Raw genomic sequence first — 23,249 nt, 5'->3', positions numbered from 1 at the left:
TGCCATCACCACCGACACGACTGGTGGTTCTGCCGTGAGTGACGTCAAACTGCTGCAAAAGCCACTCTGGGTTCAGCTGATGGTGGTCGTGTCCAAATTCATGGGCTGCATCCTCCTGAGGACCCGGCCTTCGCGGTCTACGTGGGCCGGGTCCTCAGGAGGTCGGGTAGGCCGGAAGTAAACGGCTGTGGAATTGGACGGTCTAGCCTTCTCGATCTACTCCCGCCCTTAATTCAGAGTATTTCCGGTTGTCAGCGCCACGGCACGAAAATCGAAAATGGACCCGAAATCTTTCTCCGTTTTTTGTGTTCATTGTTAATTATCAACGAGCTAACCCACATTCTCGCCTGAAAATATGTTTAAAGTTTATTTTGTGGCCCAGAAAGATTAATAAGAGTAATTTTAAAACTTAGTAGCGGCAGCCATTGCCGGAAACTGGAGTTTGGCCGGGCCGCGCTATGAATTCTGGGATATGGTGGGCCAAGAAGGACACACCCGACCCATCCTTCAAATTCGGGGAAAAGGAGGACGCATTTGTCGGCTGCATTCGGAGGAGTCTACGAATTTGGACAGCCTTCGGCGCGTCGCTGTGACGTAATCGGTCTACAAATGCGGCCTCAGGAGGAAGCAGCCCATGAATTTGGACACGACCGGTGCATCTCTTGTACACAGCATGGTGCTGCACACTCACCTGACAGCAAGAGTCCAGCTGGGCCTTTGTGTGTCACTGAACACCCAACTCTTGAGCCACGATCGCCCCCCATTTACAAGAACAAACAGGAAACAAACTGTTTTCCACTCTGTGTTTATTTTATGAAGTGCGATTGTTAAATTATAACAAGTAAAAAACTTTGATCTTCATCACATTCTTCGCTTCAAGCTTTAAATTACCAGCTGGGTTATTCATCAGGACACTAAAGCACCTTGAACGAGCAGCAGATTTACGATCGTGTGGATCTTCTGAGCTTCTCTTTAAAACGTGAAGCAGGCGAGTTCAAGCCATGGGAAGGTCATGATACGCTGCATACTGCCCAGTCACCTGATGATAAATCTGTCCAAAAACATCTGTAAGAACCTCGAGTAAAATAAGACGTGTCACATCTACTGCGTGTTTACTGCGTACCCACCTGCCTCTCGATGTCAGCCAATAGGCTGCTGGCTCCCAGGCGAAACAGGCTGGGACAGAGCCAATCATCACCCAGCTCTTCTTTGATAAGAGTCAGCCAAACCAAAGACTCTTCAGCTGTTCGGATGCCCCCTGCTGGCTTAAAGCCCACCTACAAGAAGGCATGCACACGCGTGTCAATAAAACACACGACACACTTGGAGCACGATGACACATCAAAGGTGGTACTTGGAAATACACACGCCTAAAAAAATGTTACGTGCACATGCGTCGACCAGCAGTTGGACCCATGTGACCTCGGTGGCTGTTTACGTTCCTCCCTCTGCTGTGACATTACCCCCTCTGCCAGAGCCCGGCTACAGACTCAGCACCCGAGGCTCCATCTTTGGTGACTTCAACCCTGCCAGCTTTCACATGGCAGGGGGGCGGGGTTGGTGCTGATGGACCAGCGGCTCTACTGGTCCATCAGTACCTACTCAGCTCAGATCACCACGGTTTGCAGGGTTTTATGGGCTCAAAATGTGGTCATAAATATTTTGTACTTGTAAATCAGTTTCGTGTGTGTAAAAAGATTTGTGTGTGGACTTAGCCAAAAAAACCCCTGCAAGTTACAAGTACGAATTTTGACCCTATTTTTCTTCCTTTCATCTGATTGGTCAATGTCATGTCAATCATAAATGTTACAATCCAATCAGAGAACAGATGGGTTTGGCTGTCGGAGGGGCGCTTTTTTGAACTGCAGGTCCTTGAAGGGTGATACAGTTTGAAGCTGGAGGATCTCTGTATAAATATCCGATAGCAGCTAGGTCCCCTAACTTTCAGCAGCTGTTGAAAGGATAAAGTTGTGGTATATCAGTGGTTAGAAATACCATTATTACTTTAGGATTAGTTTAACACAAAGTCAGGGCTGACCCGGGACCAGGGGTGTGAGTCACAGTGCGCAGCATAAAGGTCCTTTCACATCGGACGCAGCATGTGCTGCTAATGCTAACTGCTAACTAAAAGCCAAGGATCCAGAATTTGTTGCTGGCTGCTGAGCTCTGTGGGTTTTTGCAGCAGCTCTACCTGCACTAGATGCACCTGCTCCTTGTCGTTTCCATCTCTGACTTTATGTCCTCTACAAGAGTTTGTTTTTTTTGCTAGTTCTTCAAATGTTCAATAAAAACATCTATGCTAATTCATAACGAAGAAAGCTTTGTGATGAAGACTGTCATTTCCAAAACACTGCCCGCCCCCACCCCGCGGTGCGCAGCACTGTTGAAAAGGCTGTGGAAGTCCCTGTATTCAACACGTAGACCTGTGACACAAAAATCACCAAACTCGGACGACCACAGACTGTTTTCCTTCGTGGTGATGAAGGAAAACGCTGGGTTGGCATTTAAAAGGCATTTAAAATTTATTCCCTTCAAGGACCTGCAGTTCAAAAAAGCGCCCCTCCGACAGCCAAACCCATCTGTTCTCTGATTGGATTGTTACATTTGTGATTGACATGACATTGACCAATCAGCTGAAAGGAAGAAAAATAGGGTCAAAATTCGTACTTGTAACTTGCAGCGTTTTTTTTGCTAAGTCCACACACAAATTTATTTATTTATTTATTTTTTTTAAACACACACACACACACACACACACACACACACACACACACACACACACACAAATCCTGATTAACAAGTACAAAATATTTATGACCACATTTTGAGCCCATAGGGTTTCCATTAGGTCACAGTACCTGGTACTTTTTCAGTTGTTTGTTTCAACACTGACAAAGTTCTGAAGGCAAAAGCAGGTCAGAACTAACACGGTGTAACTAATAAAATGTTTTAATCTGAGAAACTCTGCTTGAACCTGGTTCCACAGCAATAAAATCAAAACCATCCGTTTTGACACTAAACACAGAGCACGCTGTGGCGAGGCTCGACTGGCCTACGATTGGTTATTGATTGTTAAGGTCCTTAACTTCCTTAACCAAGCTGCTCCTCCCTCTGTTATGGGTGGGAGCTGTTTAACCAGCGCCTCCAAATCTCTTATTTTGTAGGAGCGATAGACTGGTTCCTGCTTTGCTCCACACATTAGGGGCATTTCCCATTCTAGGTTGTCTCAGCTATTCTTGAAGTGCACTTCCTTTTCTTCAAGCTTCAGCTGATCATATTTTTTGAACACGGACTGCCGTTTTTAGACGCACGTCATGGTGACTCACCCTGTGTTGCAGCGCTGCCATGTAAACGTTTACATTCAGATTTTTGCTGCATCTTAATGAAACTGAGCAGAATTAAGTTGCTGCTGTTTGATGAAATGCTTCTTATCTACTCGAGTACTCGAGCTGCTTCATACACGTGACTCGCTCCACATTCATACGAGTACTTTTAGTCCATCAGTCAGTGAACATGATGCTGGTTTCATGAACATAATAAATGTAGTAACTGTTCTACAGTCGGTGAGTGTTCACGCCCACCTTGTGGCCCGTACTCATGAAGTAGTCACGGATGGCTCTCACCATCACTATGGCAACAGGGTAAGTAGCATTGACAGCCTCCTTCCCTGTAGACGTCTTGATGAAGTCTGAACCTGCCGTGTTGGAACAGACGAGATGTCTTCAACAAAAGCAGGTACTGAGGTTACGTCGCATCGCTCAGCCGTCGGGTTTGTCCGACGGGACGACAAACAGCTCGAGGCCGGCGTTCCCGTGCAGGTCGACTGCACCGACAGCGCGGCCGGAGAACAGCGTGCGCTGCTGCAACAAACGACAGCTTAATGCTCATCAATAAAAATCATTATTTCTTTCCTCGCCTTCCTTCACAGCCAATTATATTTTATCAGCTCGACTGATAAAAATAGAAGATGAAATGACGCAGTTTAACAGATTACCCACAAACTGCAGGGCCAGAAAAAAGAGACGCCGCCCTCCTGCCTCCCTGAGTTATAATGACTGTTCATTACCGAGCAGAACAAGATGGAAATTTTACAGTTCATTAAAGACATGTTATATGTATTTTTTCAGTTTCTCTCCCCTCTTTCTCAAACTGGCGTAATCCTTGAGATTCGTTATACGGAGTCTTAATTACCAGATAATGGATAACGGTTATTAAATGTGGGTGGCGGTAATGAAGCTCTATTCATTTGCGTGGGCAGGGAGATACTGGCGGGGAACGGCGGGGTAAAAAAGGCTATATCAGAGATTAATAGGTAAAATTATCATTCAATTTCAGGAATCTCATATGCAATTCATAGGAACAAGAGGAGATTAAGGAGCAAGTGTGGTGACAAAAGCGATGTTTTAATGACGATCTCTATCAGAGCGCCTGACGATTTAGGTCTGTAATCGGCTTAGTGTGTGACGGCTAGTTGAGCACGCTCGTGCACGTGTGTGTGCACGTGTGTGTGTGCACGCGTGCCTGTGTGACGGCTAGTTAAGCATGCTCGTGTGTGTGTGTGTGTGCCTGTGTGACGGCTAGTTAAGCACGCTCGTGCACGTGTGTGCACGTGTGTGTGTGCCTGTGTGACGGCTAGTTAAGCACGTTCGTGCACGTGTGTGTGCACGTGTGTGTGTGCCTGTGTGACGGCTAGTTAAGCACGCTCGTGCACGTGTGTGTGCACGTGTGACGGCTAGTTAAGCACGTTCGTGCACGTGTGTGTGCCTGTGTGACGGCTAGTTAAGCACGCTCGTGCACGTGTGTGCACGTGTGTGTGTGCACGTGTGACGGCTAGTTAAGCACGCTCGTGTGTGTGTGCACGTGTGTGTGCGCATGTGTGTGTGTGCATGCACGACGGCTAGTTAAGCACGCTCGTGTGTGTGTGCACGTGTGTGTGCGCACGTGTGACGGCTAGTTAAGCACGCTCGTGTGTGTGTGCACGTGTGTGTGCGCCTGTGTGACGGCTAGTTAAGCACGCTCGTGCACGTGTGTGCGTGCACGTGTGTGTGCGCATGTGTGTGTGTGCATGCACGACGGCTAGTTAAGCACACTCGTGTGTGTGTGTGTGTGTGTGTGTGTGCGCGTGCGCGCATGTGTGTGCATGCACGTGTGCCTGCATGACGGCTAGTTAAGCACACTCGTGTGTGTGTGTGCGCGCGCGCGTGCGTACACGTGTGCGTGTGCATGTGTGCATGCCTGTGCGCGCCTGTGTCAGCAATTTTTGCTACATGGTGTTTGTTACGCTGCAGGTATGCAGGCAGTGAGTGCAGATCAGCTGTTATGCAGATCAACATGCTACTGTCATACAGCCTGTGTGACCACGTGCTTCATTAGACACGACAGAACAGAAACCAATGAAAACACGGGTCTGACATCCTGAGTATCAACTTATTCTGTAAGCTCGTCTAACTCATTTTAACAGCTGTCAGAGTGAAGAGCGAGTTTACACTGGAGGCCTCTCCTGCTGCGAGCCCAAAGGGCATCTGTGACTCCGCCTACAAATCTTTGATTTCACACCTTTGATCAAAACCATGAAGCCCAGCGTTACGTGGACACGAAGCCCTGCATGTATAAAGGCTCATTTACATCATGGAGCCCTGTTCTCAACAACAGTCATAGTTTTTATTTTATGATCAGCTTCACTAGAACGTGTAATTAAACTATCAGATGAAGACACACACACACACACACACACACACACTGTCGTGAGACTGACCAGCCATCATGGCGACCATGCCGGCTCTGTAGACGTTGGTGAACGAGCCGAGCTCTCCGACAGCCAGGATGGTCTTCATGTGGGCGGGGCCACAAGCCTCCCGAAACTGACGGATCTCGTCGTACATGGCTGCAGAGGGAGACACGAAACTGAGATCACTCGACGTGTTCAGTGCACGCCCGTGGGGGGGGCCCTCATGACGCAGTGAAGTGACAGGAAACGGGCAGGTTACAGGATTAGCCGATGTTTGTTTTGTGACATCTCATCATGTATTAAACTCTGACTACAGACATCAGGATTAAACTCACAGATCCGTCACAGTAACCACAGGCAGGTTGCAGCATACCTCCCCACTGTCCTGTAATGGCCAGCATCCTGTTGATGACGATGTCGATCTCCGTCGCGCCGTCACTCACTGCCATGCGCACTTCCTGCAGGCGGGTCTCCAGTGGAGTCTGGCCAGCTGGGAAGCCAGTGGCCACTGGGAGAAACAGAAAACACAGTGGAGCCGAGGCAGCACGAGCCTTTCACTTTCTATGTTACACACAGGGTTGCCATAGCGACGACTTACCTGAGGCGACAGGAAGGCTGGAGTTGGCTGCTTTAAGTGCTCCGACAGCATCAGTCACACGAGATGGATACACACACACCGCCGCTGTTGTCACGCCTGACATCAGATTAGAGCACAGAAGAAGAAACGTGGTGATAAACTGGCCTGTGGCTCCCCCTGCAGGCTGACGAGTGTCTGAACAGCCTGGCTGACTCATCAGGTAACGATGACAAATAGGATGATAAAAAACAAGATCATGGTAGCAGAAAAAGGCAAATAAAACATTTGAATTCATGCAGTTACGAGATGTTGTTAATAATTCAAAGCCTGTGTTTGACTTTCTCTGTGAATAAATGAGCGACAGCCGTCCTCACCACCAACGCTCTGTTCACACTGGCTTTAACCCTTTAAGACCTACCATAGAACCAAGTCCGCCAGAGCTTATATTATATGTTTACATGCTGTGGAGCCATTTTTGGGAGCATTTCAAGTTGCTATACATCAATACAACCATTATAGCCCAAATTTTAATAATATGTCTGCATTAAGTGCATAGTAATTACATAAATTGCAAAAAAGTGCAATAAACTACAAAAAAATTGAAAATCGTTTTTGCTTTTTTAACATATATTTCTAGTTAGAGAAATTTAAGAGGTTTATCCCTCAAAACTGTAAATACAACAAAGTTGCACAAAATAGTTTCCCACCACAGGAAATTTATTTTGAGTGTCTTCATAGTTTTATTTTTGAAATACACCAATTTTTATACACTGCAGGAAAAACGAAAATAAATATTATAATGCAAATTTGCAAAAAAGCAGCATATGCATCAAAATAAACTATTTCCAGCAGTGCAATATGAGTCCTAAGCATCCCAGAAACCACACAGAAAGTCATAAAGTCAAACATAACTTTTAAAAACACCAGTATAGGCTCATGAGGCCCTGATGGTAAAAAACTACATTTCTGCGAAAATGCCGTCACTTCCGGTTTCGGGCAGGTCATGGTGGACATGTGATAGTTCACGCTGATGGACGTAGGAAGTGTTATGAACAGCTGATCGGATCGGCAAAGCGTGTTTCTGGAATATTATGTTTTTGTTGCTGCAAGTGCTTTTTATGCAGTTTTTGCAGCTATATGTGGAAGGAAACTGTGACCGAGGACAAGCTGATGGCATAAGATGTAAGTACAATTCCTCCGGTTTCATATGCAAAACAAATTATTGCGCTAGCTCACGTGGTTGCAGAGCTACCGGGATTTAAAAATAGTTACGCAAAACAGAGCGTGCTGCTCCGACCGGTTTTAAAGGGTTAAAGGGAAAAAGCAGCTGTGCGTCAGAGCAAACTGGAACCACAGTGATGTGTAACCATGTTCTGCACGGAGACGTGGACACTAATAAAGACCAACACTGTGTGTGCAAAGTAACGCACATTTCAAACATTATGGGATTAACGATGAACGTGATTAAACTCTGAAAATGCACGTGTAATATTTTTTATTTCATCCAGTGTTAGAGGCTCTCAGAGGTTCTTTTGTCTGTCAGAATTAACGACCCGTCACATCCCTGATCTGGACTTTGACGCAGCAACAACAGTTATTTTGTTTCTCAGCAAACAGGAAAATCTGCTTTTAAAGGTTTGTTTTGCTACACACGACTTTTTGTTTGTGTTAAATAAAATAAATTTCACTCTTTTTGTTGATGCAGGATGATATTTGTCCGATGCTGCGACCTGTGATTTATACATCATGTCCCGACAGGTGAAATCGTAACATGGAAACAGGCATTACTTGTTTTTCACGTGACGTCGACGGGATTTTGCTGCAGGATTTGGGAAAACTGCAAATGAATACAAATTTGTTGTGATTCCTTTTACACTAATGATGCTCAACACAACAATATTAGATTTATTTTACTTATAGAGACGTTGAGAATTAATACTAAGCACCAATGAAGCCATCGTGACAGGATACGCTAGCTCATTATTTAATAATTATTTTATGACACTAACGTTTAATTTTATCAGTTTCTCTGACAGACGTGAGGACGGACCTTTGTCGTGCATATCCATCTTCTTGAGCAGGTCGTATCGAACTGGCTGGAGAGCTTTCAAACAGAGCCTGTGCACGTTGGAGGCCGTATCGTCTCCGGCCAGAGTGGTCAGGTCGATCAGGGTCGCGGCCTTCAGCAGCCACGCCGCCTGCACGGACACACAAGGAACAGCGCTCAGAGAAGGATCCACCGTGAGACGTGTTAAAAATGTAACCCAGCCTTATAGTTAATACTGTCCATGACCACAGAGGTGTGCTTACATGTACGTACAAGTTAAGACAGCGTGGGCTTGTTGTCATCGAGCACCACAACATCAAGCTCACAGCTCACAGCTCAGCTCACCTGCCACTGTTTCTTGGGGATCTTCTGTCTTTGGATAAACTGAGCCCTCTTCAACACAGCCTGTGTGTTCACTCTCACTTTGGATATCCATCCCAGGTCTGTTATGAACACACAAGAACAGAAACAAACTCACTTTATTAAAGTGGCTGAAACATACAGAGAGTATTTCAATCAGATGTCCTCTCGATACCAGAGATCAAAGCAGCACAGAGGGACGTGAGGTGTCTAAGCACAACAAACTGTTGTATGTGAGGCCTTTATCTTTATTTATATAATGTATATATAATGTCACCCACTTGCTGCACATAACGTCCTCTTTGTGTATACTCATTCACTGTATATAAAGTTCTGTCTCTCTTTTTTGCACAGTTGAGGAGCGTTTCACTGCGTGTTATATCTGTATAACGATGCACGTGACAAAGAATCTTGAATCTTACAAAGACTCAGAGCTCTGGCTAACTGCCCCGAAGAGGAATACCAGAGAGAAACCAGGAGAGTGAACCAGCTTTGAGCCATCAAGGTCGAAACTCAGCATCAGGGGAACAACATGAGAACAGCCGCCAAAGGCTGGAGACTCAGTAATACTGGAACAATCTGGTCTTTAAGTCTGACGCCATTAGTCAAACTAACACTGCAGCACAGAGTGAAAAACTGTCTAAATTCTTTCATCTTTAATAAAATGATCAGCGTTGCTGCTTTACCAGGTGCAACAATTAAGTTTAACATCCATGAAAACAGGATTTATTAAATTTAACAGAGTTAGAAGTTAGCAGGAAGTTAGCTCGCTAGCTTCCACCTAAACATGATGTAGCATGTTCTGACTGAGAGATTTCTGAAAAATTCAAACATACAGCTCTGCTATCACTTCCAACATAAATGAAGACAGAAAACTAAACCGCAGTGACGTTTGTAGGGTTACTGAAGTTGGGCTAGCTGCTATATAATGATGTGCTACGTGATCGCTAGCTACACAGCTATGTTAGCATAAACACAGTGAAGCTGGAGGATGAACGCTAACTTTTTTCCACTGATAAAAGTTAACATGAGGGTTCCTGATGGTTAGAGACAAATGCAATCGCATAGCAGGATGCTGTAAATGGACCAAACTTCAGTCAGGAGAACAACTGAGATAATCCATCCACAATACGAGGTTAGTTATTAATATACTGCAACAACACGGGAATAGAGCAGCTGCAGAGGATTCAACATTAATGAATCAATGTTACGGAAGTGGAGGAAGCAAGAAGAATGAGCTGAGTAACGTTTGACTTATCTGACTGTTTTGTTTCGCTTAATGTGCCTTATAATCCAAAAAAATACGGTAAGTCTTAGAGTAAGTTGAGGTAAACCAAACAATGAATAGTTTATTCTGACAGCCTCCGTTTTTCATCGTTTGAATATTTATTATTGCTCATTAATAAGACCAAAGTATTTGTTATTAAAATAATTGATGGAATAATCAAACTTATTTACTCAAATAATCAATAGCTGCAGCCCTAACATGGATGGCTTCGAGCTGTATGCTGGGAGTGAATGAGGCTCTACAGAAACGACATGAGAATTTGTATCGACTGGAGAAAATGCTGAGTTTTTCACCAGTCGTTGTTTTAAGGAGTAAACATATTTGCAGAGGTGGGAAGTACTTAGTTACTATACTTAAGTAGAATTCTCAGGTATCTGTACTTTACTTGAGTAAATGGTCTGTCAGTCACAGACTGATTTGTCTGTGACTGATTGTCAGTCACAGGCCTGATTGTCAGGCCTATCAAATACAAAGAGATGAAAGACACAAGACAATGAAATGTATGCATAATGTATAGCACCATAGTCAGGTGTCTATAAGCTGTGCTCATGTTACTTTAGCATGTAGCCCTGCAGAAGAGCAGCGAGCATAAAGAGTAATGTGTGTTTTTATGTCACATAATTTCAGATGCAACTTTTCCATCAGCTCAACAAATGTCAGAAAACAAACTGTTAATGTGACCTCCAGGTTAACCTGTGACACGTCTGGATTCATTCTGACCTGATCTCAGCTTTTTCAGGTTCACACATCAGATACGACCTCTGTGCTCATCCCTTACAAATACACTCGAGTACAGGTGCAGGTGTCTCACAGGTGACTCTGCTTTACTGACAAACATCCACTCTGAGCGCAGGTAACTTAAGTGTACTGTGTAGATGTTGAGGTGGCCATCGTCAGAAGGAGTGAGTGGGAAGAATAATAACAGAACATTTGTCGAAATATAGAATATAAATCAACTTTCTTTAAACTTTGTAATGTCACGAGGTAAACCCACGTGCTCTTCTTGTCCGAAACAAGCTGTCAGCAGACTGCAGTGCTGTGTCTTAATCAGACCTCATGAGTATTCAATTACACAGCCAGCTGTCACATGATTGCTCAGTAAAAGCTAGTTACACGTCGGAAAGCAGGATTAAAACCTTTGCGCTGTTCCGGTTTATTTGTTAGTGCGCAGTAACATCGGTGCTCTCGGGGTCAGTCACCTCTCACTGCTTCACTGACTTCACCTGTCCTAACTTAGCATCGTACATTCAAAGTTTCAGCGTGAAATCCTGCGCAAAGCAAAATGACGACGTGAATATTCCTCGGTAACAAAATCAAACCGTGTTATTGGGTCACGGTAACGTGAGAGCACGGCTACTGCGGACTTTCTGCCCGTACACGCGTTTACTTACCGAGCGTCGTACCCGGATTTCTGGGCGACATGTTTAGCGACAGAGAGCGCTGTCGTTTGTGAACTTCGTCATCAGTCGCAGCCAAAATACGTGTGAAGTACACTCAAAATGCCCGGATGTGTTCTTCTCCGCCCATTTCGTAGGAAAGTCAAACGAGGGTAGAAGTTTGTGTGACAAAAGAAACTGAAGATATTTCAGGGCGCAGCGACCTGTGTAAAATAAATATTTTACAGTCCAGGCCTTGTTAGAAATGCGATATTAATCTTTCTCTTTGCATCCGACACGAGGATTCACCTGCACGTCTACACAAATAAAAGTCACACTTTCAAAATAAAAGCAGCACTGGCATGAACTAGTTTTCATTTCCTGTTTGCCTGACCCTCCACCAGATGTCAGTGTAGCGCAGGCTTTCAATGACGTTTCAATTGCAGAATTGATACACAAAATAAATCCTAATTTTGTCACACATATTCAAACCAACTTGAATTTTTTTTTATTTAAAGGGGACAGTGCAGTTTAACATAGTTCAAGTGCAAGACAGGAAACTGATGTACCGCAATCAAACAACTAATTCAAAACAAAGCAAATTTTGAATTCAGCTGGAAATTTGATTCCTAGGGTCTGAATATTTATATAGTACGGTGCATTCAGGTATTCACAATGCTTCACTTGTTCAGTTTTTTTTCTGTATCAAATTCATTTTATAAGAGAGTGGCGCCCACTGCCACCGCTGTGGGTGCGCCATCAGTGAGAGCGCAGCCTCCTGGTCGAGTTCTATGCCAGTCGGCTTAGAGCAAAGGCCCACCTTCAGGCCCCTGGCAGGATCCAACGCCCTGGAAGCCTCAGTCCTCCTAGCTGTGAGGTGGAATTGGGCTGTGTTAAATGTTCAGGTGACCATGTCAAGTGTTTCCACTATATTTTATTGTTGTTCCCCAATAAGTTTTGAATGCATCACCAGTTTTATAAGTAAATACATTTCTAAAGGTGCTATTAATATTAAATTCTCACCAGAGGTGGTTGGTAACAACCCATCCAATCCACGCACGCAAAGAAATCAAACTATAGATGTCCATAAATTCAGTGTAATAATGAGAAATGTACTGAAATTGATTTAATACTTCACAGAAAAGCTTTTGCTGGTGATGACAGTTTCAAGATGCCTCTTGTATGGAAACTCTAGAGGCATGCAGGTGTGAATTGATGTGCCGTCCTGAAAGAGCTGGACTACCTGTGGGATCTCTATGATCGACACACCCTGTCAGGCAGTGGTGACACTGACCCAGCCAAATGCAAAAATAGTGTGAAAACACTTGGAAAAGATGAGGAGGGTTGAATTCCTGCCATTCAGGATATTTATCTTCAACGATGCCTCCGCAAAGCACACAGCATCATCAAGGACCACAGCCACCCAGCACATCAGCTGTTCTCCTCTGGCAGACGTCACAGGAGTCTGTTTCTACCATCGAGCCGTACGACACCTCAACCACACACAGGACGCACTCAGAAGCTGCAGCTTCACAAGTACTCTGTATAATCTGCACTGCTCACTTCACTTTATTGGTATTTATATATTTTTTTAAAGTGCAATACTGTACTAACTGCCACTAAAAACTTTGTGCTGTTCAGTCTGTGCTGCTGCTCATCCTGCCATTGTGCAATATCCCATTTGACCCCCCACATTCCTATTTAAGATTTTCTTTATCTAGGGTTTACATAATATTTACATATACATATATATTTAGTCTGTTAACTAAATGTAATTTAGTGCTTTTAAAGTTTATGTTTTAAGTCACGTTAAAGAACATAAAGAGAGCGGTGATAGGGTCTGTCAACAATGGTGACAATGGTCGAAATTACAAGTCACCTCAGAGGATGTGACATCCAGAAAGAGAGGGGGGGGGGGGGGGGGGGCGGGGGAGGACCCAGTGCAAACAGCTTTCCATCCCATCGTCTTAAAGAAGATTGGATCTCAGAGCTCACAGCTGCTTATCTTCAACACCACAGCCTCCCTGAGTGTTGTTGCTTACTAGGTTCATCTCTTTATGACATGCTGTCCTGCTAGAAGTAGACATCAACTGATGAGTTTGGATAAAGTTCAGCTCAAACTGGTTTCTTGAACATGACACTGGGTTCAGTGGACTCAAACGGGTTCCAAAGTCTTGACCCAAAAGAACATCTTATAAATGGGTTGCAGCAGATTTGCATCAGTGATGTACGGCTAACAAATCTACAGCATGTGTGATGTTACCACGTTAATATGGGCCACGATCTCTGACCAGTGTTTCCAGTAACGTTGAAGCAATTCCATGAAGAATTACGGCACTTCTGGAGGGTCCAGTCCGGTTCTAGCAAGGTGTTCTTAATCAACAGGCCAGTGAGTACAACAGCCTACTTGGCCATGACCGTACAGCTGGTCCACCAACCGTGCAGCTCAGCAGGTTCAGACATACGGAGAGTGTTCAAAGATAACAGGTACTGATAGATAGTAAGAACACTTTGTATAAAGTTTAATGTTCACAAAAGCAATTAATAGTTTCATAATGTTGGGTTTTGCTATACCTGCTTCACACTTTCATTGTCTAATCGTAACATCTACTCTGACCAGAAGAAACCTTTGTTGCTCTTTGTGATACTAGAAGATAAAACTCACTGATCCAGCCCTTAACAACCTCATGTTGCCTTGGGAACTGCCCACAAATACGTTACAGTGTTAAATATACAAGCAGCAAGTCATAGTGTTGGATAGTTTTTATTCACCAGTTTAATTCACACTGTGACCAAAAACTGCAAATATTTCTCAAGATGGAGCTAAAGAAGGAGCAAGTGTATATATCATTAATAAAATATAAGTGTGCAACCATGTCTTCAAAAATATATGGTCATAAAATCGAATCATTTCAAAGTGACGATATAATAACGTCTACATGTTTGTGTGCATGCCTACAAACCAGATCAATCCAAACAGACACAGGAAATGAAAGGAACAAACCAGGAACATACAGGGACACGTTTTTGAATCCAGGAACAATCAGCGAGCAGCAGAGCAGCGCCACAGGCGTTTGACAGTGTTGATGAAAAACTACAAAGAAGGTCAGAAAGAGCTGCAGATCTAGAGAACGCACGAGACAGGAAGTGCATGAGGATAGCAAGGCACCTGGGGTCAGGTAAGACAGGTCCATGGCGGGGGTGAGATCATATCAGGGCTGTGAGCCCGTCCTCGTTTGCAGGGGACGGAGAGGTGGACAGAGGAGGTCAGACAGAAGTCTGGACTCAATAGTTGGGATCTGTACTGAGAGTAGGGAGCAGGCAGGTGAGCCCCCACAAAGGTGGAGGTGTGTGCTAAAGACACGAGGAATGAATGCTGGTTTTCTTCCTGGATGGGCAGGAGGGACGTGCAGGCAGGAGGCAAAGAGGAAGACCAGAGTGAAGCTTGATGAATGTAGAGGAGACATGCAGAGGGTTGGTGTGACACAATGAGACGACAGCAGTTTGTTTTTAAAATCCAAAGTCAACCCATTAACCAAGTTTTAATAAGTGAGAATAAACTTTAAATGAAGTGTGTTCCTGTGCGCATCATTAAATGATTGAAAACAGCTGATTTTCCCTCTAATCTTTTCCTGTATCTCAAACAGAAATACACAACTTCCTTCTTGCACGACTGTTCACAGAGAATATTTGGTCGGTGGCTGAATCCTGAACATCACCTCATAATCACCTCTTTCTTACACAGTAAGTCAGGACAGAGCGAATCTCAGGGGCTTTTTTCTTCTTTACAGCTCAGTCTTCTCATCGCTCGCAGAGCTGCTGGCAGCTCCGCCCTCAGCTCCACCTCTGGAGGCAGAGGGCGCGGTGTCTTTAGGCTGAAACGCCAGCGAGGCAGAATTGATGCAGTATCGCTTCCCTGTGGGTCTCGGACCGTCATCAAACAGGTGTCCCAGATGAGCTCCACACTGAAGCAGAAAGGAAGAGATTTACTCCTGATCCTGATAAATGGCAAAGAAATTCTCCACATGACTTTATTTGCATCATTTTGGTGAAAATTCAGTCGCCAAGAACAGAAACTGTTTGAAAGCAGTCTGGTTCTGATCCAGTGGCAAATGTTACGCTTTCTAAAAACCCTTCAGCTACATTTTGTTGAGCCTGGGTCACACTGAAAGTAACAACTGGTGAAACAGAAACGTGAGTGCTGTGAGTCACGTTTTTGCAGTCACGTTGATCTGAGAGAAACGATGTTTCTGTCTAATTGAAAACAGCAATCAGTAACAGTAACACAGCCTAAAATGATTCAGTGCATCAATACATCTAAGTTTCATCCACTTTAGTGCCCAGTGGGGAGCACCTCGGGCTAACAGCTTGTGTGGCTTCCTCCCACAGTCCAAACACATGCAGTGGGGTTAGGTCACCTGGCCCACAGGTGTGACAGTGGATGGTTGTCTGTGTGTGACAGACTGACGAGCTCGTAGTAGAAGAGTAAACACATTTACGATGTACCTGACTGCAAGTAGTCTCTACTCTGTGCATCCCATAGGAGAAGTCATCAGCCTTAGTAATGGATTCCTCCTTCATGAGGTCGCTGAAGGATGGCCAACCTGTAACCATGACAGCATCATGTCGTCTAGTAACAACACGCTGCATCATCATCTGTAACATTGTTGCTACGTTCGTGTCGGAGTTACTGTGAATCTTTTGGTTGTTTGTTTACATGAAGTGAAACTTTGTTTCTACCAAACCAGCTCAGAGCTTTTAGTCAAAAGCAGATTTAACAATATTTATTTTCATATTCATGAACCTGAAAACTTTACACAACAATGCATAACAAAAGAGACATTCAGCCAAGTGTAATGACCATCGCTTCGACATGAACTACGACGCACTACAGCCACGTGTGATTGTGTTGATCCACAGTTTAATTCTGTTCAGCTGATGCAGCTGTAAAAATATTCATCTTGTTTGTCTACTGGAAATAAACTGTAATAACAGAAGTGTTGGACCACACCTTATTGTTATTGATGTGTTTATAAAAGTTGTTCCAACATTTACAAGAGTCAGAAACTCCCGTGGCTACACTGTGTCCCACATTCAGCTTGTTTCCTGGTGCACATGATCAGTTTAAGGCAGTAAGAGCTCGTTCTTAGGACACACGTTTACATACAGGACATTCAAATAATCTTTTACATTTTTAAAATGTGAAGTTTAACTTACCTGATCCGGAGTCAAATTTAGAGTTGGAGCTACGAAAGAAAATAAAAATGCCATGAAGAAAAATACTGGTTTGTCTTATTCGCCAGATTATTTTAAATTGTAGTGGCGTGCTACTAGGTGTGCAACAATGCTCGTATCGATATCGAACCGTTCGATACAGTGCTTTCGGTTCGGTACGCATATGTATGAACGATACAAAATGTTTTATTTTTTTTATCAACTTTTCTTCTGACGATGCTGTCTGTGTTGAGCGCTCAGTGGATCTGCGTTCGACTACTCCGCCTAGGCTGCACTGTCGAGCACAGTTCCACTGAGCGCAGCGCAAGCTAGCAAGACAGAAGCTAAGCTCGTTGCAACATGGCAAATTGAACCTCCCCCACCCTCATTCAGATCTGGCGTTTGGAACTATTTTGGTCTTCATGTGACGTATGACCCTGAAGGTAAGCGCGTCATGGACAAAAGTAAAACAGTATGTTGGATGTGTCACGCAATGCTCAATTACATGGGTGGGAACTAGTGTGTTAGCGCAGTTAGCTTGTTAACATGTTGGCCGTCCAGCCCCACGCACAGGGCGATCCGCGGTAGCTCGTTAACGGAGATTTGCCGTGTTGTGGCGTTAACCTCATTTCAGATTAACGCTGACAGCACTAGTGGGAACACAACGAATGTGACTGCACATTTACTCCGACATCATCCTCGTGCAAAGACAAGTGGAAGCAGACAAAAACAACAAGCAGCATGCTACAAACTTTACCCGAGTCATTTAGACAGCCGTTAGCACATGATTCTCCTTATGGGGACCTGATATGTTTAATATGCTGCTGAGAATATAGCCCAGAAGAAGCGTATAGTAGAGCTTTTATTTTGGAAAGAGACATTTCTCTGTAATAAACTCTCTTTTCCAAAGATGAGGGATTTCTCCATCAGATTTATTTTTTTATCCCTTTGTTGTTTCAGTAACATTAAATTTAAAAACTGTACTTTTGAGTTAAAATATATATTTATAATTTTAATAAATGACAAATTAAAAAGGCATGAACATTTTTTTTGTATCGAAAAAATATTGAACCGTGACACCAAAGTATCGAACCGAACCGTGAATTTTCTGTATCGTTGCACCCCTACGTGCTACGTCTCCTACTGTCAGCTATTCTACTGACCTTTACGTTTTTACCCCACAGCCATCAAAAGCTGATGGCGTACTGGAGACCTCAAGTACAAGGTCAGAGGTCAAGTTTTCAGAAATTCTTGTGAATGCGACAACTGAAGAAGGAAGTCACCTGGATTTTCAGATTAATACCAAAGTTACATCTACTGAAACTCTCAGATGAGCTTGACCAGAACTATGATTTCACCTTCATCCCACAGGTTCATGTTTTTATCCTGTCTTCCTTCTCTCACCCCAATCACAGCAGATGGCCCCGCCCCTCCCTGAGCCTGGTTCTGCTGGAGGTTTCTTCCTGTTAAAAGGGAGTTTTTCCTTCCCACTGTCGCCAAAGTGCTGCTCATAGGGGGTCATATGATTGTTAGGTTTTTCTCTGTATCTATGAAGCGCCTTGAGGCGACTTTTGTTGTGATTTGGCGCTATATAAATAAAATTGAATTGAATTGAATAGGTGCCCCAGAGGCTGAGGGGCAGCAGGCGAGCACGTACGCACACGGCAGCACTGAGCTAACAGTCACACACAACAACAGCAGCAGGGCGGTCTCACCTGAACAGGGCCGACCCACAGACGACACAGGCGTAGGTCCCTTCATCTGTTTGATATGTGAGCTCTCCACTGAAGGCGCTGTGGAAAAGAACACATCAGTGAAACTTCATGACAATGACTTCGTTTAGCTTTGATGCACTTCAGACCTTTCAGCGCTTTGAGGCGACTGTTGTTGGAACTGTAAATAAAACTGATCTCAGTCCTGTTCATGTAACCGAACAACAAGCTGATTGATTTTATCTGGTAATAATTTAGATCAAGTAGTAAAACATCACCATAAGTGATGTAAGCAATAATCTGTCAGCTGGCAGCAACTATAAGCTGAGTTTCACGCTTTAGTTTCGAATATTGAACGGGTTAAAGTTCGGCTTCCAGAGTAACTTCTGTGATCACATTTTTTACATAATGAACCTCAGTGGTTTATTTTGAAAGACTAACTTGTACCTCTCAGTTCCTCTTTCCTGGGTCACATGGTACTGCATTGGCGTGAGGCGCTGTCTCAGCTCCTCCCGTGTGAACCTCAGAGGCCATGTCTTTTTAGTCCTACATGCTCCTGAGAGTGCAGAGAGCAACAAGTATTAGCTACACTGCACACCGTCATATGAACACAAACAATGTGAATACATCTAAGAGCAGGTGGGTCAATAAAAAACTGATTATGCTACAGTTGAGATGAACAAACTGGATTGTTTACACCTCAACAATCAAAATGCTCCAAATGGATCAAATCCACCTGAGCAGCTCTGTATTTATGCACGAACTGAAGGAAAGGTGCAAGGCTTTTACGGAGATGACAGAGAACATATGTGCATGTTGGTAAAACTGTCTGTCCAGAAGAACAAAAAACACACTGGCACCATTTCAGACGTCAAGAATCTACGAGCAGGATGTGGTGCAACGTCACAAACAAAATCACTCAGTGCATGCAAGCTGCAAGAAAGCCAAGCGGTGAATCGTTTATCTGTTAGACTAGCAGGTCAGAGACTAAAGACGAGTTACAGTGGTTGCACTCATTTTTCAGCCAAATCTAGGACCTGGCAACACATGAAGCAGCTCTTACAGGATCCAAGTCTGTGTTTGTCAAACATCTATCAGTGCAAAATATTGGAAAAAAGTCAGGCTGACACACCAGGAGTGTTAAAGTTTTAGTGAGGCAAAGCAGAGCAGGCACACAGCACCCAATCAGTGGACCTGAGGGAAGACTGCAGGACCTCAGAGCTACAGGCTGACTCTTGGTTATTAGATGCAGCAGATTGAAGCCCGACATGGATGTTGGAGAAACGTGTTCCACCCAGCACTAGAACCAAACACCCCTTAGCAGGGTTGCAACCAAGGCCTGGGCTGTATGAAGAGTAGCAGACAGAGGGTGAAACAACATCACGAGCAAAGTTACAAACGAGTCTCAGATGAGATGACCTGATGACCCGACAGAGGATGTCAGACTGCTGCAGGACGAGACCACAGGCAGCATCTTATTTAACAGTCGTTTACAGCCTTAAACACTCATGTACATATGAGCCGTAAATTCTCTGAGAGAGGTTATCACAACATGAGCAGGTCTGCCTCGATCAAGTACGGGATAACATCAACGAGGCTATCACATTATAATTCAGACTTTCAGAAACACTATCATTACACAAATGTTCACTTAAGTAAAGAACTGTGCAAAACTCGGTGCAACGACTTATTGAAACATGCAAACATAAATGAAATACATCATATACGGCACAAGCGACGTGACAGAGCGCGACGCCCTTTATTCTCCGCACATCCTGAACGCTCTCAGGCAGTGAATGTCTTGAAGCAGCCTTCAGGAACCCGTCTCTACACTTATTAAAGGACATTACGAGGCTTTCTGGATGTTGACTCCCTTTGATTACGTGATCCCAGACCAATAATGTTCCATCGTGTGTTTGAGATCAGTCGTGCTGAAGACTGAATCCAGTCAGAAGCTTTTCAAAGGATACTTGATGGGGATAATCTGACAGTACCAAACACCACAAGTCGACAAACCGCCCCAAACAATGGCACAGCCTCCCCCACAGCGTTCTACAGGTGGCTGTTATACCTCATTACTAATGACAATTGAACCAAATATTTCACATTCAGATTCCTCGTCCATGACGCCGACTTTATGAACCTTTGTGAGAGTTTGTCGCTGATTTTCAGCAGAGATCTTGTGTAATATTGTTTACCTTCTGACACGCTGCTAATACAAAGTGCATCAATGCCTTAAATTATTTTGATAGTCAACTAGTCACCGATTATCTTTGCGATTAGTCAATTAATCAGATCATCATCCATTGTACATAAAACTACAGCTTATTGCACCAGCAGCATCTGCTCTTATATAACTATCATTAGCTTACAGCTTTAAGTGTTTAAGGTCTGTGCTAACTAAAAATAAAGACAAGATGATAGTTTGTTAAATTTTAATGAAATCTGCAGATTGTTTCGGTGAAGTTTAATAAACTCCTTGCTATCTAAAATTTAACAGGACACCGGAGTAAATTCTTGAGCATCTCACACTTCTGATAATCAGCTGTCTGCTTGACGTTTATTCAGCTGTGTAAAAACTATAACTTTAATCTCAGCCAAACCGATTTACTCAGGAACAAATAAAATACTAAAAAAAGCCAAACAATAACATTTTTAAGTTATCTAAGTGACTTATATATCATGTTTCACCTGAGTAGCGAAAGACAGCGGTGGGTCCGGTGTTCTCACGGCTCTAGTTAGCCTAGCCCCCGGCTAGCTATCGAGCTAGTGGCTAACAGAAGTCTCCGAAAACGTCGGAGCGCTTTTGAAAATATGTGGTGTCTTGATAAACTGAGCAGATATTTGAGGTTTGCACAGCTACATTATCGCCTGAAAATATGTTAAACGTTTATTTTGTGACCCAGAAAGAATAATAAGAGTAATATTAAAACTAACTAGCTGCCGCCATTGTTGGAAACTGAGCTGGGCCGCGCTATGAATTCTGGGACACTGCTTCTTCTTCTTCGGGGTTTAACGGCAGCTGGCATCCTTGTACATGCAGTGCTGCCATCATCTGTTTCAGTCCGTTATTACACTCTTAAATCCTACTACTTATTCCTGCGTCTTTTGGGATCTTACAAAGCTTCAAACGACACGCGATTTTAATAGTCGACATAATCATGGCAGCCCTACTTATAAACAGCACATTTGCATAAAGACTGAAACCAGCACCACTGGCTCTTAAACAGGTCATCATTTAGCTCAAACCCATCCAGCACAGTCACTGCTCTACTGTACGATCGGTGCTTTAATACTTCAAGCCCAGTTCTGGTGACGATGTTTCCATCAGCAGGTCCTGACATATTAAAAACACTAAGCACTTCAGTAGCCTGCTTATCATCTCTTTATAAATGCTTGTATTTGCAGCTGTATGCATGGTTTATGTAGCTCTTAGCACTAAGGTGTTGATATTTTTGGTCATAATGTACAGTACGCTATGCTTTTAAGCACTGGATTACATTAGATTGATTGAAACACAGCTTCTTTGACTAAATGAGAACCACAGCCAACGTTGGTTATATGGATGATTTTACACCTAAACTAACAGGTTACTCTAGACGAGCAGCAGGTACCTAGAAGAGCAGCAGGCAATGCAGGGAGGCAGACCGAGCTGCTACCCTGCCCGAGGGCATGATGCAGGGCCACAAAAAGGCCACGTCTGACGAGGACAGCCATAACAGTCACACTGAAGACAGAGAGAGAGAAAAGAGGACTATCATATTTGGATTATTTTATTAACCCCAGAAAATATGTATGAGTGGGATCTACTGGCTGTGATTCATAAGCTAAACCGTTTTAAGGTTGTGTGGGTAAACACTGCTGAACACCAGCATGGCTGCATTTAACTATTTAGTATGAATTCTTGTTGAAACAGCTGTTTTGTGGCTGCAGGAGCTGATCCACGTCTCTCTATCGCACACACACTCTTCTAATACATTTAGAAATTCATCTTGTAAATTGTGCGTTTGTGTGACATTATATGTGTTACAGGTAATGAAATACTTTTTGGCCTGTAATGTAAAATGCATTAAGTGTTTAATCAGACTGTAAAGTATGAAATATGTGGATTTAAAGTGAGGGAGGGAAGCTGCGTCCCTCAGCACTGAGACAAACCTGGGTTTGAGTGTGAATGCTGTGATAAGGCCAAAAGCAGCACGTGTAAACCACGCAGGACAGAGATAAACATCTGCACATATCTGCAAACACTTTACACACATCTGCATTTACAGTAGTTCTACTTTCCTCTAGTATCGTGTGCTGTAAATGGTTACATTATATACACACGTGAAAAGCACAGAGTTTCTCCACACCCAGCAGTGGGAGAGCAGCCACGGGGCTACGCAGCTACACGAAACCCTCCAACTGTGAGATTTTCACCAGATACGTCACGATGGCGACACCTTCTGCCACTAGAGGTCAGTTAGGTGTAGCACCGTGGATTACGTCACGAGTGGGATTTTGTAACACGCACCACATTTACCGATATTTGCAGCAAGTATGCACTCAGTAGGAAACAAGGACACGCGTGTTAAAGTTATCCCACACTCCCACGCGTCTCTGCCCAGTTTGGACACGAAATGAACACCGAGCATATTCCATCTTAATATTCGGTCTTCGTTTGGAAACTTAAATTATTTCGATGTTCGATCTGTTTTTAAAATCTGAGTGTTTTACATTCGTACAATCCTCGATGGACGAAGACATTCCCGGTTTACTAAAAATGCGGTAACGTACCAGCGAGCAGCAGCAGGACGGTGACGCTGACGAGCGGCTGGCGGCGGAAGGAGATCCCGGCGCCGGCGGCTCTTCGGAACGGCGGAAGGTTATCAGCGCAACCAAACATTCGTCCGGGTAAAATGACCTGCGCATGTCCAATTATGGCCACGACTTCACTCGGCGACTCCA

At 43.9% G+C, this 23,249-nt stretch overlaps 2 protein-coding genes across 4 annotated transcripts; both read right to left on the bottom strand.

The window, feature by feature from the left end:
• Positions 1 to 789: 789 nt before the first annotated feature.
• On the bottom strand, positions 790 to 11,495 carry dera (deoxyribose-phosphate aldolase (putative)). Its single transcript, XM_087830743.1, has 9 exons — positions 11,392 to 11,495; positions 8,698 to 8,795; positions 8,356 to 8,503; positions 6,327 to 6,422; positions 6,102 to 6,236; positions 5,756 to 5,884; positions 3,582 to 3,694; positions 1,128 to 1,277; positions 790 to 1,051 (listed from the first exon to the last, which is right to left on the bottom strand). Exons 1-9 carry the CDS (start codon positions 11,420 to 11,422, stop codon positions 995 to 997), a joined length of 957 nt encoding a protein of 318 aa, XP_087686869.1. The 5' UTR covers positions 11,423 to 11,495; the 3' UTR covers positions 790 to 994.
• Positions 11,496 to 14,124: 2,629 nt separating this feature from the next.
• Positions 14,125 to 23,219, bottom strand: msrb3 (methionine sulfoxide reductase B3). Of its 3 annotated transcripts, none has more exons than XM_087830752.1 (7): positions 23,079 to 23,186; positions 21,917 to 22,029; positions 18,750 to 18,858; positions 18,306 to 18,383; positions 16,594 to 16,622; positions 15,883 to 15,980; positions 14,125 to 15,341 (listed from the first exon to the last, which is right to left on the bottom strand). In XM_087830752.1, the coding sequence occupies exons 2-7, from the start codon at positions 22,017 to 22,019 to the stop codon at positions 15,162 to 15,164; spliced, it is 597 nt and encodes a 198-aa protein (XP_087686878.1). In that variant the 5' UTR covers positions 22,020 to 22,029; positions 23,079 to 23,186; the 3' UTR covers positions 14,125 to 15,161. The 3 variants fall into 3 exon arrangements, with proteins under 3 accessions (XP_087686878.1, XP_087686879.1, XP_087686877.1); XM_087830753.1 differs by lacking the exon at positions 21,917 to 22,029 and adding an exon at positions 19,497 to 19,646 and having other exon boundaries at positions 23,079 to 23,158; XM_087830751.1 differs by lacking the exon at positions 21,917 to 22,029 and having other exon boundaries at positions 23,079 to 23,219.
• Between the last annotated feature and the right edge of the window lie 30 nt (positions 23,220 to 23,249).

Source organism: Neolamprologus brichardi, chromosome 17 (assembly GCF_056152115.1).
Source record: "Neolamprologus brichardi isolate AB-2024 chromosome 17, ASM5615211v1, whole genome shotgun sequence".
Lineage (NCBI taxonomy): Eukaryota > Metazoa > Chordata > Actinopteri > Cichliformes > Cichlidae > Neolamprologus > Neolamprologus brichardi.
The sequence above is the reverse complement of the archived record's forward strand: the minus strand, read 5'-3'. Positions and strand labels throughout refer to the sequence as shown.

What these genes read in the sequence shown, in the direction of transcription:
- dera (XM_087830743.1), bottom strand. Translation starts at nt 11,422, where the DNA reads ATGTCGCCCAGAAATCCGGGTACGACGCTCG. An exon ending in AAATCCGGGTACGACGCTCG is followed by an intron (nt 8,796 to 11,391) that starts GTAAGTAAACGC and finishes TGTTCATAACAG; the next exon opens with ACCTGGGATGGATATCCAAA. An exon ending in TCCCCAAGAAACAGTGGCAG is followed by an intron (nt 8,504 to 8,697) that starts GTGAGCTGAGCT and finishes GTGTCCGTGCAG; the next exon opens with GCGGCGTGGCTGCTGAAGGC.
- msrb3 (XM_087830751.1), bottom strand. Translation starts at nt 23,187, where the DNA reads ATGTTTGGTTGCGCTGATAACCTTCCGCCGTTCCGAAGAGCCGCCGGC. An exon ending in CGTCCTGCTGCTGCTCGCTG is followed by an intron (nt 18,859 to 23,078) that starts GTACGTTACCGC and finishes CTGCACTCTCAG; the next exon opens with GAGCATGTAGGACTAAAAAG. An exon ending in TAGAGACTACTTGCAGTCAG is followed by an intron (nt 15,342 to 15,882) that starts GTACATCGTAAA and finishes TTTCTGCTTCAG; the next exon opens with TGTGGAGCTCATCTGGGACA.